Consider the following 15,245-nt stretch of genomic DNA (forward strand, 5'->3'; position numbering starts at 1 on the left):
CAAAGACTTCACAGCAGCCAGCACACATAAGAGTGAGCCTCTGGATTCACTGGCACTAAGTTGACTTTCTTGGAGCCAATTCTTGTTTTTGTCACGGCTGTTTTTCTTTGTCCAGAGCCAGTAATGTTGTTTTGCTAATGGTTTATGCAGGAGTACTGGAGCCAGCAGCACACATACTGGTTGCTTTTATTGGTCTATTAAAATGAAATGAAGCTGGTGCTAAAGCTTTAATAATCATTTAGGATATTTCATTATTCATTCAGGGTAGAAAAGCAAGCAACAACTCGTTATACAACTATACAGGTACAGTACATCTGTCCCTAGGTCTAAGGAGAAATCCATATAGACTAGAGGGAAAATGAACAGTGGGAAAGTCAGTTCTCCAGAGTTTCTGCTGGTAGAGGCAGCTGTTTACTGTGCTTAGCACTGCAGAAAGAAATAAAGTGGAAATAAATTCACCAGAAGTATGGTTTGACAGGAAGTATGTCAGGATAATTACTATTTCATATTTATCACCTGTTGCATCTAGAAGCCCTATTCAGGAACCAGGACATTGTTGCACAATCACTACACACAACTCGAGCAGGGACTATCAAAGTATAAAGCAAACAAAAAAGGACCAGAAAGCAAGACGCAAAAAAGGGTAAAAGCAACCAATGAAGCAATACGCCTTTATCGTGACAGTAAATGGTCTCAAGACATCCACTCAACAGCTGTTGAGTTCTGCATTCATGTCACAGAGTCCACGGCAGGACCTGCACAAAAGCAGGGGAGGAGATTGCAAACATTTCCTGAAAGCCATTCCCAATGGTAACGGTAAAAGGCAACACAAAGCAGGCTTACTGAGGACTTCATACATTTATTCGAAGATTAGATTCGACTTAGAAAGATCGAGGACCAGAACAACAGCACGGGGTCTATCCACCCAAAAAGTCTAATCCCAATTACCCTGTTTATGTTTTCACCCAAGCAGCAGTAAAGTGGGGACGTCTTGTAACAACATCAAGGAATGAACATCAGGGAGCAATAAGGAATGAGCCACCACGTTCTTTTCTGGTACTGAATCCAAACTTAATGCTACCGTTCACACCCCTGTGCTTCTGCAAGTCTGCCTCAAAGCACAGTGTCAACAAATACCAAGTGCCCACAGCAAATACATTAGCCTAACAAGCCCACAAATATTTTTATTTGGGATTTAGATCTCAACATGTCCTCACCAACAGTGTTCTTCCAGAAAGAGCGATTTTGCAATCCCATCTGTGCTGACAAGTTTGCTACCTGATTTTCTGGCCCAATGTAATCAGACAACACTTTATTTTGGCATTAGGCTGTCAATTAATCTCCTCTCTCTTTCATTTTTTTTAAACCCTTATTAAGTGACACTCTTGAATTTACTGAACAAATTTTTAAAAGAACTTGAAACTAAGTAGAGGATTGCTGGTGTAATATATATTTCCCAATTCAATGCAAAGAAAAGTAGTAAGTGTATCTGTGATCCAAACCCTCAGAAGAATTTGACCTAAAATTCAAACTATGATTTCTATGCTTGAATTTCACGTCTTCCATTCAACTATCTCAGGTCTAAACTATGGTAATAAATCACCTTTTAATTTATATGACAGAAATCACAGGTCTCTGAATTTTGGTATCAGATATGCTTAAAACAGTACTACTTAAAACAAACAAAAAAGCTATTCACCAGCAAAATGCAGGCAAATCAAAATCTCAAAAGGCTTTGCAAAACAGACTGCATATATCTGGTATTAACAAGAATGGGCAAACAGGAGAAGCAGCATCCCTCTGAGCAAGCAACACCCAGCTTCATGTGCTTTTTCACAAGGAACATTAAATTTGGGGTATTTTTATGAACAACTCTATATGGATGAACTAACTTACTACAGGCCCCCACCTAGAGCTCATCTAAAAAAAACACCTCATCATGTTGGCTCCTCAGCAGTGGAATTTTGATTTTATAATATTTAATGTAAGATACACTAACAGAAGCATTGGTTGTTAAGAACAGCAAAACTATGTAGTCTGACTATTTGATATAACACAGGTGAAAACATATATTCCAGTTACTTAACTCAGTTCTCTCTCCAGCAGCTTGTATTCAGCTAACCAAATTAAGGCTCAAAAGCATCAATTTTCTTTATTTACTGCAATGCTGAAATGATTAAAAGAGACCTGGATGTGATTGCTAACAACAGGCAGATGATTTCTCAGCTCCACCTGTATCTCACCACTGTGACCACAGCAGTAGCACTGCGGTGACAGGATTAGCTCAGGAAGATTAAATGGGCAGCAGAATGCATTTTGAGGATTTTATTTTCAGTCATCTCTGCACACACATCCCCCAGTGGTCAAATTTGCCTGTGATTTCAAGGGCATCTTCACATGCCTTCACTCAAGCAGAGCACAGTTAAGAGGTGCTGGACTCTAACACAAGATGGACAACGTCTTGGCATGGATGCCTTTGCCATAAAGCATGCATTCACATGGTACAGCTCTTCTGAGTCAGCCGCGATGACGAACGCCCTTCTCTCTGATGCTCACACCACAGAAGAGAACAGAGCATCTGCTGAAGAAGCGTGTGCGGATTCTGATTGCCTTCTGACAGCTGAGCTCATCCACAGTCCTTCAGGCTAAAATCTGTCCGTCTCTCCCTGCAGGCACACACAAGCAAGTCTCTGAGCATTGAGTTTTGAAAGTAACGCTAGACTGGCTCCTCTTTCCCAGTCTCCGCGCAGGAGATGAACACACACTGTTTTACCTCCTGTCCAGACCTATCAAAAGCAATGAAGCTTTATGAGGCATGAGTCAGTACACACTTTGCAAGGAAGGTTTCATGGTCTTTAGCTCTGTGTTGAAAAGTTCTTTACCCCGCTAATAACCACATGCAGAGAAAGTTACAACCACCACTCTAACGCTACTGGAATCCGACTCAGACCAATTATTTTGTTACAGTTCCTTACAAGCTTAAAAGTTAAAATTAGCTTTATTTTAACGATCAGTTTGAGCTGCAGGGCAATCCCAACTTTTCAGCAGACACTTGTGAGAATTTTCCCCCCAGTAGCTCTTCCAGCACCTCTAACACTTCAGGAATTCAAAGCATCACCTGGCGCTGCTGGCACAGCCAGGCACACATCTCGCCCACCTTACTTCTTGGTGTGCCACGAGCAGGAGCTGAATCCATCAGCAGTGGGAAGGCAACACCACTCTGGTCTGTATCGGAAGGTGACACGGCAAAAAGGCTTTATAAAGGTGCTGGAAGCATCCTCATAAAACAGGACAATTAAATCCCCCTCAAAAAACACTCAAAGAAATACCGGGATTCTTCCAACAGATTAAGTTGGATTAAACAGAAAAGATTTTGAACGTGCCAGTCTTGACAAAGTCTTTTAAAATAAAACCAGCATAGCAATAACATTTTATTTCCTATTTCAAACAAAATAACTGAAATATTCACTATTCGGTATAATCTCTGCATAACCACCATTTTATTGAGCTTTAACCACATATCTCAGAGGCAAGCAAAAAGTATTAATTACATAAAACCCACACAACACAAAATATTTCAGATACATGCTCTCTGGCCCTATAGAGAGTTTGAGGCACAAACCAACTAATCTATCAAAAACATCTTTGGCAAGTTCATACATGGCTCCATTAAATATTCATATTTTCCCTATGTAGTTGTGGTGGAAGAATCCATAACGCATGATCCTGCGGATTTAAAATCCATAAACAGCCCAAGATGAGCTCGTGCCTGCAAGACATGGACCACACAATTCAGCAAAAGAGGAGCAGCTCTTCCCTCCCATGCAAAAGCTCCACAGAACTTAATGGCCCAAGATCTGGCTAAATGAAGCTTTAGAAAGGTCCCTAATTTTAACCAACACCTCCTGAACAGCAACAAATCCCAAGGAACACATGGATTAGCCTGAGTGGCAGTTTGAGGGTGCTTTTCATGAAAGCATCATGATAAAGCCACAAAAAGGATTTCAGGCTTTAAAATAGATCGAAAACTCTGGGAGGTCTTTTCCACTTAAAATATTTTCTGACAAACTTGGGAAGCATCTGGAAAACCATGGGGAACTCATGACATTGAGATAACACTCAACTTTGCTTTGAGTAAGAGTTCATTTGAAAAAAATTCATTGAAATTCCTTGGAAAAAAAAATCACAAATCAAAACTGCACAGATTTAAATGGGAGAAGTTCACTTCTTTTCTTGCAAAATGATGCGTCAAAGTTCTGTAATACAACAGAAATGGAAAATATCTTCATACTGGGCTCTTCTGCGTGCAACAGAAGAAGTGACCGCCACCACCAGGATTCATTACTGACTTTGCTGACAGCCTCGACTGAGGAACAGGGCACTGGGGAGGTGAGAAGCATGGGCTGCGTTTGCACTCGGGATTTATTCACTCCAGGTCAGGTTTGAGGCATACATCTAAGGCACATGTGTAGGAAGCTTGCTTCGACACTGACTGCGCTGTGCCTGCTTGATGGTAGAGCAGAGGAGTCTTCAGGGACGTTGTACAACCCAGCGCTATTTATGTGCGTAAAACTGGGAGGCTACAGATAATAAAAATGTAGGGTTTCCTCTGTGCCTAAATGCAGTGTGCATCAAGAAGCCTGCAGAGCCAATTCTACACGTTGGTACAGGAATTTCTCAGCTTGGTTTGATGCTGCTAATGCACATGCTTTCATCTGAAAATTAATCTTCCTTTTTTTTTGCTATTAGTTTCATCACAGAGAATCCTTTAATCCTCTCTGCTGACAACGGGCTGTCAGTGCTAAATCAATCCCGATTTAACAGCCTGGTCACCAGCCACAGAAACGTAAGATTGGAACACAGAACTAGTCCAGAAAAAGGTGTGCTATCAAGCTGTTGTTGTCACTGGATTACTTTAAAGCATTTTGGGGGGGGGGGGGGGGGGGGGAACAGCAGCAGATATACAAGATGTATACAGGAATGTATAAGCTCATCACTTACTGTATCCAGATCCAGGGACCACATATAATCAGTTTGTATTTTAACTAGATGACAGCCCAAAACCCATTCTCAGCATGAACTCCCTACCTCAGGAAGGAACTTAGAACAGCAAGGTCAGCAACACACCAGCCCAGCAACAATCTGGTGCGCTGAAAAGACACCACCAACACACTACACCCATACGTTATACTGATCTATTTCACAATGGTCTTTAGGGTTGGGAAAGGCATACTGGGTGCTGCCTTCTCTGCTGTCCCCACTGAACCACCTTCCCCATGCCACCAGTATTGCCTGAATGCCTCCCTGCCTGAATGTGCAACAACATCTGTAACACTACCGTGAGACACTCTTGACTTAAAAGGAGGAGGGGAGAAAGATTTTTTTTTGAATGAGTTATTTATTAAATATAAATATTTCATATCAGCATATGAATTAGTTATGTAGTGACAGGTAAACTCCAGATGGTGCCAGCTTGATCTGAAACCTTAACAGAATCTTCTGAGAAACCCACCCGTATTAGGGAGTTGGGCATATAATTGTATTTCTTGGTTCTGAAACTAATTATTTCTCGCATTCCTAATTTAGTTATTTACTTTTAAGAAAACTTTGGGGTTTTGGCATCTGTTAAATATCCCAAAGGATACATCTGCAGAACACAGAGGTAAGAGAAAGGAGGAGGTTGTGCCTGTCCCCTTTCAGTCAAGACCTATCCGAGCTGGTTACCACACTGCCAGGATGGGGGCAAATCTGCGTTCAGGTCCCACTTGCACCCAGAGAGACCTGAGCTTCTCTCTCTCCTCGAGGTGAATGAGCCATCAGGTTACAGGAAAATTGAGGAGAAATCTCAGATTTTTCTACTGGCAGTATTTCTACGTGCACGAAATCCATAAATACAGCACCACATGCCCATCTACACCAGCATCCGATCTCCACCAGTAGAGAGCAGCAAAAAAATTGGGACATCCCATAGAAAAATGAGCAAGGACAGATTTACCTCCTTCCCTAACAGACCCAAGCAGTATCTGCAAATCCCTCACTGAGGTACTTCTCAAGTCAGAGCTGTTTAATAGCAACCAAAAGACCTAACAACCACCACGAACATCTGTCTTTGGGTAGCCGTCTTAAACTTGCACATTCCTCTACTTCTGAAGCAGTGTAATTGGAGCAAGCACTACAAACACAGGTCTCCCTCTTTGAGAGGGCATCTAAGCCACTGAGCAGCTTTCCACCTGGCTTAACGTGCATTTCCTTTGTATTTTATACCATGGAGAAGAAGGATAACAGCAACGGATTAATTCCAGTATACACCATCTCCTGCAGGCTAGGAGCTCTTCCAGGAGATGAGTGATAAACATTCAAATCATCCTGAGGACATAAAGGAAATACAATTGGCCTCCCACACTCTGGGTAAACGCCAAGTTTCTCAGAAAAAGGGTTCCACTCTCCTCTGGCCACATTCTGTAAACCTACACTTTCAGTTCCTTAGCTTTCGGAAGTATATAAGCAAATTCAGACTTTTTAAGTGCTGAAACTGTTTCAACGTGCTGTTATTTCCATTTTGACTAAAACTACTCAGCTGCATTGACCCATTTTGCAAAGCCTTGTCCTATGACTGCATTTTTCAGAGAGCAATAAAAAACAAAAAAAAATCCACAAGAACAAAACCCTTCAAACCCAAGTGTTAGCTCTTGCAGTATTACAGCATGTATGAATGCAGCACTACAAAGACAAGTTCACTAGATTTAGTCAGAGATCCAAAGAAATAGAATGCAGGTGAAGACTTTTGCCAGTTCTTATTCTACCCTAGTAATTCTTATTCTACCCAAATTGTCTAGTCTAGACTAGATTAGATCAACAGAAAATCATTAAGTCAAGTCCAAGTACAACCACAACACAAGTACAGTTCAGTGGTAAATATCCAGACACATAAATCATAGAGTTAAAGAATGGTTTGGGTTGGAAGGAACCTTAGAGATCATCTAATTCCATCTAATGCCCAGGGATGGAGCATCCTGGAATCAAAAGACCAGGTTAAAAATGCATGGAATAAGAATCTGGATGCATTTACTGATCTTAGATTCAGTACTAGCAGAATGCACTGGACAAACATCAGGGTGACAATTCAGTATTCACACAAAGCGAAGAGCCCCATTCCAAGAAATTTTCTTCCAGACCATTCAAGTGCCTGGAAGGATTCATCCCATCTACAGGCTGTGTAGCAGGGGACTTCCAAAATTGCTTGTATTTAAGTGACCATGAAAAAGAAGTGCTAAATTGTCCTTCTGCACTGCAAAGCATGTGCTTACCTAGGCCAAATCAACCGTTTACTGTGAAGTCAAAGAAGTTTCCATATGCTGCACTGGACTCAGAAACCAGTAGTCAAAAATATTAGGTTACTAATTCTGCCACTAACACTGCACATGACACTTTCACTACTTTCAGCCCACCTATCCATCTGTACAACAGTTACGCACCTGACCCGGACGTGACTGGAACAAGACACGGCATATTTAACGTTTCAGAAGTGCCATGAAATCCTCTCGTGAGAGGTGCCTAAGAAGCACACTTATTGTCATTAGAAATAGTTGCACGGTTTTTATGGGAAACCAGAATCTAAATGCTAACTGTCAAAGACCTCTGAAGCGTAACAGCTCGATTTATTCTTAATTTGATTATTTGTATTTGAATACAGCATGAATAAATACCCTAAATTACAGATAGGTTTAATCTAATTTGGAAGATGGGTATTTGGAGAAGCAGTTACCATGAATACAGCTGATATAAAAGCCTACGAAATCATGAAGAATAACTCCTACAGAACAATGTACAGTGCTGAGAGAGACAGGAACGTTGGTTTGGTGTTTGTGTGCGTGTGGGTTTTTTTTTTTTTTTTGCAGTTAAAGAACCAGTTATTAAAATCAGATACATGGCTACAGGTTTAGTTTTGCTACCTTCAGTGCGTGTCCTAGGAACGGGCACCGGGGCTGGAGCACAACCTCTGTCCCCACAAGCCCAGGTGTGCCCTGCAGACACAGCTGCACGTGGCACACCAGCAGGACACCAGCATCACCAGCTGTGAGCATTACACCAGGTCCACAGGCACTTTACACCAAGCTGATCCAAACGCAGTCCCAGACACATCTGTTTATATGCATGGCTTCACAGTTAGGTCTCAATCCTTCCTCAAGACCCGCACATTTCCAATCCTTATGAGGGAGGCAGTCACCTTCGTGGAGATGTCCAGGGAATCATTACTGCTGCTAGAATAACACTTGCACATGCTGACAATGAAATTACAAGTGCCCTTCCTACTGCTGTGAACAAGGCTGTGGAGCTCTCCCTAAGCAGCATCAGAAAACCCAGTATTAATTGTCCCTTTAAGAATGGAGAAGCAAGGTTATAAGTGTTCTTGCTTGAAGGAAAGCCCTTTTTACAAAGGATCCCTGTTTCCCTGCCTCTCTAGATTCTATTAAAAGCTTGCTGCAGGAGCATTTCAAAAGGAAGCTCTTTACAAGTTATTAATTTGGCTCCATCAGGCACTTCCAGACAGCGGGATATTTGCAGACACTACTAATTTTCGTCTTCACAGGACCTGCTTTTGGAAATCTATTTAACTGAACTTTAACTCAATCTATTTAACCGAACCTCCTTAAGATGTTTAATGTCTTTACAGCTTATTTTCTTGGAAGTTTACACGTCGCAGATTAGGACCAGAGCTGAAATTCCAAGAACAAGTAACTAATTATCCTCCTCCCACCACAGAGTGCTGCCACCAGATTCATTAAAGTTGGTACATTCCAGCTCATTTCCAGGTTTTCCGCTGAGGACTAGCGACCTCCGTTATCAAAGCTGCATCTGGAATCCCAGAATACAGAAGAACATATGCTCAGACTAAAATTAATCACATTATACATGCTATATCTGACATTGGCAGCACAGACAATTTGGCAAGAAAAGCTTGTACACGGCTTTCACTCTAGATCCAAAAACTGCACTTCATACCTGTATGCGCTATATTTATATATTTTTAGCCCTGGTATTCAACTGTAACTAGGATATAACATTTTTCTTTGATCCTAGGCAGGAGTTTACAGACATACCTCATAAATATCATGTGATTTGCATCAACTTTAGAGCTTCACTGGTGTTAGAGTTAATCCAGTGGGCAAATTTGGACTTCCTCCTCTTTTCACCACCCCTTATTTGCGTATCAGTCCATTAGGATTGTTCTTACTGCGTTGGCACAGCTGCAGGTTAAACAGCTTTCATGTTTAGGAGCTCCTACAACAGCTCTCCCACACCTTCACACGCGCTTGCACAAAAACTCTCCAACTCCCATCTTTTCCTAGGTGTGTAGTTTGAGATAAGAGAAGATAAATTCATTAAAATTCTGGGAATCGACACATGTAATTTTATATTACCCACGGCAAAAAAAAAAAACAACTGCAGGTCTGTCATGTTCTTTGCAGGGGTTCACGGAAAGCTTACGAGCAGCATGTGCAGTCTCCTCTTCCTTGTTACCATCTACGTTATAAAACAACCAGGTGCTTATTAACAACGCACCCCTAATACTCTTTTTGCCATGACAGCAATAGCTGTATATTCCAAGGCTGACACTCTACTGAAAAGTGGAGGCATAAATAGGAAGGAAAGAAGGGTCTGTACACCAGGCAACCCTCTGTAATGAGGTCACCTGTGCTGTGAAGAAAATTATAGGGATAGAAATCAAGCTGAACCCTGAAATCTCGACACTAACATATAAAAAAGCACAGAAACAGATATTCAGGCAAAACGGACTGGATGGAAATACATATTTCTTTCAAGCAAAAAGGAGTATTTTTTCCTATCTGTATCCAATGCCTAACTGCAGCACACTGAAAATGGATTTACAGGGCACTTAAGCGCAGATGGTACACCCTCGGGAGCAGGCCTCTGCAGACACAGAAATGTGAAGAAATGGTGGGAGAAACGAAGTCCATGCGGGACATGGATGTGATAGGGCTGAATCATAGCTGGGACAGAAGAAATCCTAGAAAAGAAAGAGGGGGAAAGCAGAGAAAACATTAAGGGGATGAATTTTAAAAAGGGAACAGGGGTTTAGCAGCCAAGAAAGTAGAAGTGATTGCTAACAGCATCAGAATCATGAAATCAATAACGCACGAAGACAGAAGGAAGCCACCCAAAGCCAAGAGGAGTGGAACAAATATCCAGAGCAAGCCTGGAAGGAGGAAGAAATGGGGTCAGAACTGCAGGTGGAGATAGGTTTATGTGGCAGCGTGAAGACAAGCAGCTCGAGCTTCAGGCAGCAAGAGATGCAGAGCCAATAAAGCAACTCAAGGTAGAGAGGATGATGTGGCTGGAGCAACAAGAAAAGGTGACAATGATGCAGTCAGGACAGTGTACAGGAGGAACAGGGGAAAAAAAAAATCACAAAACCAAGAGCAGGGGAAGCCAGAAATAAAACAGGCAGCCACCCAGCTCCAGCAGTCAAGCTAAGAACTGCGGCAACATCTTAAGGGTTGGGATTCGTGTTCTGAGATGAATCACTGGTGCTAAGAAAACTCCTTTTGCTCGTTTCCTCTCCCCACCAGAGTCTCTCGCTCCCCTCCCGCCTTCTCCTGAGCTATCCTTGGCTTACCCCCGCGTGGTTTTCTCAGGGCTGAGAGATTTTAAGGAGCGGCATCCTTTTCCTCCCCAAGAGCTGTGTGTCCCCCCCACCTAAGATTTCAGTTAGCTGTATGTGAGCTCTCTCCAGCCTTGGCTGCATCTGATTTTTTCGTGAGTCACCTCCCCCTCTGCAAGGGAGGCAGGCAGGAGCTGGGCTGGAGCACACACAGCTTTCTCAGTCATCTCAAAGCAGCACAGGAGGCTTCTTACTCCTCACCAGGAGCCTGGGCACAGTCCAGCCCTCGGCATGCCAGATACCTCACGGGGGATACCAGCAACATCAGCACGAAAAAAATACACCCTGGGAAGCAAGAGAAAGTGAAAAGGGCCCCAAATTCACCGAGAAGTGTTCCCTTTTTGGTCACCCGATCTGCTGATACCTTACACGTCATCTTAAGCGTGCAGCCAACAGCTAGCAGCATCGTATGGGTTTATCTAAAGAGTCGAGAGCAACTCGCTGTCCAAACAGCTTTAAAACTTTCCTGCACCTAAGAAGCAGGCAGCAGGGTCATGTCACACTTGGGGAAAAGAGAGAAAAGCTGCTGACACCTTGCTGCAGCAGCAGGGACACCGGTAAGCTGGGGAGCCTGCAAGCAAAGGCACCCTCACTGGGCGCTGGGCCTGCTCCCACCGACACCCGCTTGGGGCTCCTCTCCCCAGCGGCCGGGTACCGAAGGAAGACATGCTCATTCGCCAGCTATTCTTAGGCTCACCGGAGAAGCGATTACAGAATTACTGGGTTACATAATCTCTTTTATATAATCGGTACGAGGCACTTCACTTACGCAACGCGAGCCGGGCGCGGGGAGCAGGCAGCCGGCCGCGATAACCCCTTCCCCGACGGTGGGAGACAATTCGAGTCAACTGAGCTTTTCAGAAGCAACAGGGGACAAACACCTGCCCTTGGCCTGGGGAAGGCACAAGCATCGCCCACCACGCTTGCACTGATCCAGAAGACACACGGAGCAGGGCCTGCCCGCATCCCAGGCGCGTCGGGATGCCGGAGCCAAGGGATGTGACACGGCGCTGAGCGCTCGCTGGGATCAGGCAGGGCGGCTCTGTTGACTTTTAATGGGCTTTGGATGGGGCCCGGGATTAGGCCTTTAATAAAAATAGGAGGTCAAGATTACCACAGAATTAAAATAAACTTAATCCAAATGCCCTTGGATTTATACCACGGCCGTGCCCGCAGCTTCTGCCTGCAGGAAAACCCGGGCAAAGCTGCAAGAGGAGTGGGCTGGCTGTTGCTGCACAGAGCTCACAACGTGCGTCACTGCAGGCACTGGGGACAACTTCACCTCTCCGAAGGTTTGGGGCACGCTCCAGCGCATCTGCTGGTGCATTTTCAGTACCCCACCCAATGCCTTCTAGCTAACACTGGACATCTACACAGACCATCATTGTGTATAGGGTACAACAAGACCCAATCCACTAATGTTTGCCCAGTGCTTTAAGAAACAAGCACCAGAAGCATTACCTTCAGTGAGACGCCCATTTAAGTCCTGCATACTGAAAACATGAGGTGTTTCATGAAATACAAGTTGTGAGATCTGGAGATTGCACCTGCAGGCCCTAGAATATTTTACCATTACCGCACACAGCGCTGGGCATTGGTCAAAATTCAATTATAGCTGTGGACTGTTGCCACTGAGGGAAGAAACAGAACTGTGAACCCCCACAACAACAGGGTATCTACACTGCTAAAAACAAAGTCCTCTTTCTCTACGGACCAAAGGAACAGAAAACAGAAGACAAAACAGAATCAAGGCTTTGATCTCAGCTCACCTCCTTCAAATGACGCTCAAATCCAAAGGTCTCTGCCTTGGCATTTTCTCAGGGTTATGAAACTAGCGGTATTTGGCTATTATTTAGCACTTAACTGCCTCCTCTGCTCTCTGGTTTCCCTAGCAAAAACGCAGACCATCCCAAACAAGACGTAGGCAACCCCCTGGCCCCAGCGTGGCACACACTGCTGGTTTAGGCAGGGACACGGGCACAAGCTTGGGAATTGAGAGTGCCATTGTTTCAGTTACAACAATGAATGAAGCAGCTTAATGTCATCTTACACCACCTCAAAATAAGGGGTGACCCAGTTCTGAGGAGGTTTAACTCAACCCCGTATGCTATTATTCCTTCTGTATTACAGACGGGAGATGTGAATTGTTGTAGTCAAAAAGCAGAGCAGAGGAAACTCCAGGTCCCTCACACAAGACCGTGCTGACACACATTTGCCTGCCACTGCTACCCCCGGATGAGCCGCTGTCCTTGGCACTGCTACTTCTCAAACCCCTGAAAATCACGGCTCTTGTTAGGGATATGACATTTGCTTGGGATAGACAAGACAGCACTCGAGATAGGAACAGCTCACGTCAGCTTTAAGAAGAAAAGCAAGCCATACAGAAGCAGATTTAAGACTTCTCGCACCTCTGTTCTCCCCTTTTTTCCTCCCCCTCTTCAGGCTAGACAGCTGTCTGACCACTTGAAAGCATGATTTTCAGAGTGGAATGTTTCTTCTTCTGTTTTGGACTGAAATCTTGCCAAACTTAATGGCATTGAACAGATTAAGGTAGAATTTTAAGCCTTCCTTGTACTGGTTTGAACCCACAGCTCCAAACATAGCGACGAAGTGCAGCCCTGAGCTGGGAACTCAAATTGTAAGAGAGCCAACAGTGAATTTCTGGATCTCACACCAGTACTGAGATAATTATCTTTAGCGATGAGCAATACATTTTCCCCCTCGAGGAGCACAAAGGAAAGAAAACACTTGCCTGACTCATCCTTACCCGGTTCTCGCATCAACAGATAAAAGCATGCTTAAAGTCACCCCTGAGAAGCGCCTGCGCTGACTTTCCTCATTTACTGAAATATCGCAAGGAAGGCTGAAAGGAATTTGCAAACCATGTTAATGTTTTGGTTTTTTTTCTATCCACTATGAAATTTAATAAAATAAAAAAACCAATGAGTTACACCTGGACAATTCCTCTGGTGGAGACCATTATACTGTGTGCTTTATTGCACTGTCATTCTCCATGAGGAGTCACCGTGCAGTACAAGCACTGTAACTCCAAGCTGCTGTGCTTACACTGAATGGATTGCATTCAAAGCAGTGTGGCATAAACAGCTACACTTCTGTTTAGGTGAAGAGTCTCTCTTATCAAGGAAGGGGGAAATACAGACTCAGGTCAGGATACACAAGAGAATTTTGTTGGTCTACCTATCTTGTGTAAAAGAGAAATATGCCAGGAAAAAAAAATACACAAGTTAGAAGCAACTTAAACACACCTTTGCTCCTACAGCTCATTGTCTCCCCACCCAATATACATACTCAGAGAAAGCCAGCAGCCAGAGACCCCTGCCATCCTCCCACATGCTATGTTCCTTTCGCTTAATATTTTCTTTTCAGGGTTCACACAATGGCTTGGGTTGGAAGGGACCTTAAATGCCATCTAGTTCTTCTTTCTCTGAAGGAGATGCAAACAGACAGGAATACACATAACTAGAGAGGCATGGAATGATGATAAATGTGCTTGCCTTAACCTAATGTACTTGAAGGTCAGACTCGTGCAGGTATGGGCTGCACATATGGGTGTGTGTGATCCTAACCTCTAATGCCACCAGCACAAGACCTGAGAAGTACAGATTCAACCTCTAAACTCTTGCCAGCTATTAAGTTGCACGACACCATCAACATCAGAGGCAGGAGACCTCTGGGGGCTGTTTGTTTGTTTTTGTCTTGTTCTTACCCACAGCACGGGAGTAGGAAAAGATTCAATCAGAAAAGGTAACAAATGGGATTGTTCCCAAGGACACACAAGCTGTCAAATCAGACAAGCGGTGTTGTGCAAAAATTCGTAAACAGAGCTGTTTTCCTACATGAGCAGGAAAAAAAACAAACTGCTTACAGAGGGCAAGAGAGCAGCTAGGGCTGAAGTCAGACGGGCACTGGACAGGGTGCGCTCCTGGTGCCATGCTTCACCACGCTCCAAGAACAGCTGTTCTCCACAGTCATTAAACTTTGAACCTAAGGCCACATCACTCCATCATTACCTCTCTCCTGGATGACGACCAGGAGCCCCCCACCTGACAAGAGGCCTCAGCCCTGATCCAGCTCCAGTACAAGTGCTGGGGTTGTCGTCTCACGCTGTCTTTCATGGTCGCTTTCAATAAAAGGGATGCAACCGAGGTTCTCTCTTTCAGACCTGCTTTTAATTCATCCTCCAAATGAGAGAGCCCCATAGGATGGAAGAGGAGCGCCAGAGGAACGCTGGGTTGGCCATCACTCACCAGCTGGACTCCAGAACTACAGCTTCTCCCGCAGCACACCTACCAAGGGACCTTCTGTGGACATGCTCTAGCGCCACAAACCCTCAGCTGCCCCACTGAAAAGAAAGGGCAGGGAGGTCATTAGCTCCAGGTCGAGCACTTCAGCTCCAATGAACACTTGGCAAGTAATGTGGGAAAACAACAGGAACATTTTCTGGAAAAGTCGGTCTCAAGAGCATCTTCCAATGGAAACAAAAACCAGACTCAGCTAGTTTTCCCTTTTAGCAGTGCGTGGAGAAGACCTGTTTTCTGCC

The 15,245-nt window shown here is 44.1% G+C and overlaps 1 protein-coding gene across 2 annotated transcripts in view; it reads right to left on the reverse strand.

Annotated features, from left to right (window-relative positions):
- The window catches only part of VOPP1 (VOPP1 WW domain binding protein), a 67,157-nt gene that overhangs the window by 45,392 nt on the left and 6,520 nt on the right, over positions 1-15,245 (reverse strand). The window contains exon 2 of one of the 2 annotated variants that reach the window (XM_080578363.1): positions 3,158-3,267. The exons of the other annotated variant lie outside the window; for it this stretch is intronic. Within the exon in view, the coding sequence (XP_080434489.1) occupies positions 3,158-3,196 (39 nt within the window). The 5' untranslated portion in view covers positions 3,197-3,267. The remainder of the gene's footprint in view (positions 1-3,157; positions 3,268-15,245) is intronic. 2 annotated transcript variants of the gene reach the window in all.

Source organism: Anser brachyrhynchus (assembly GCF_964034855.1).
Source record: "Anser brachyrhynchus genome assembly, chromosome: 2".
Classification (NCBI taxonomy): Eukaryota; Metazoa; Chordata; class Aves; order Anseriformes; family Anatidae; genus Anser; species Anser brachyrhynchus.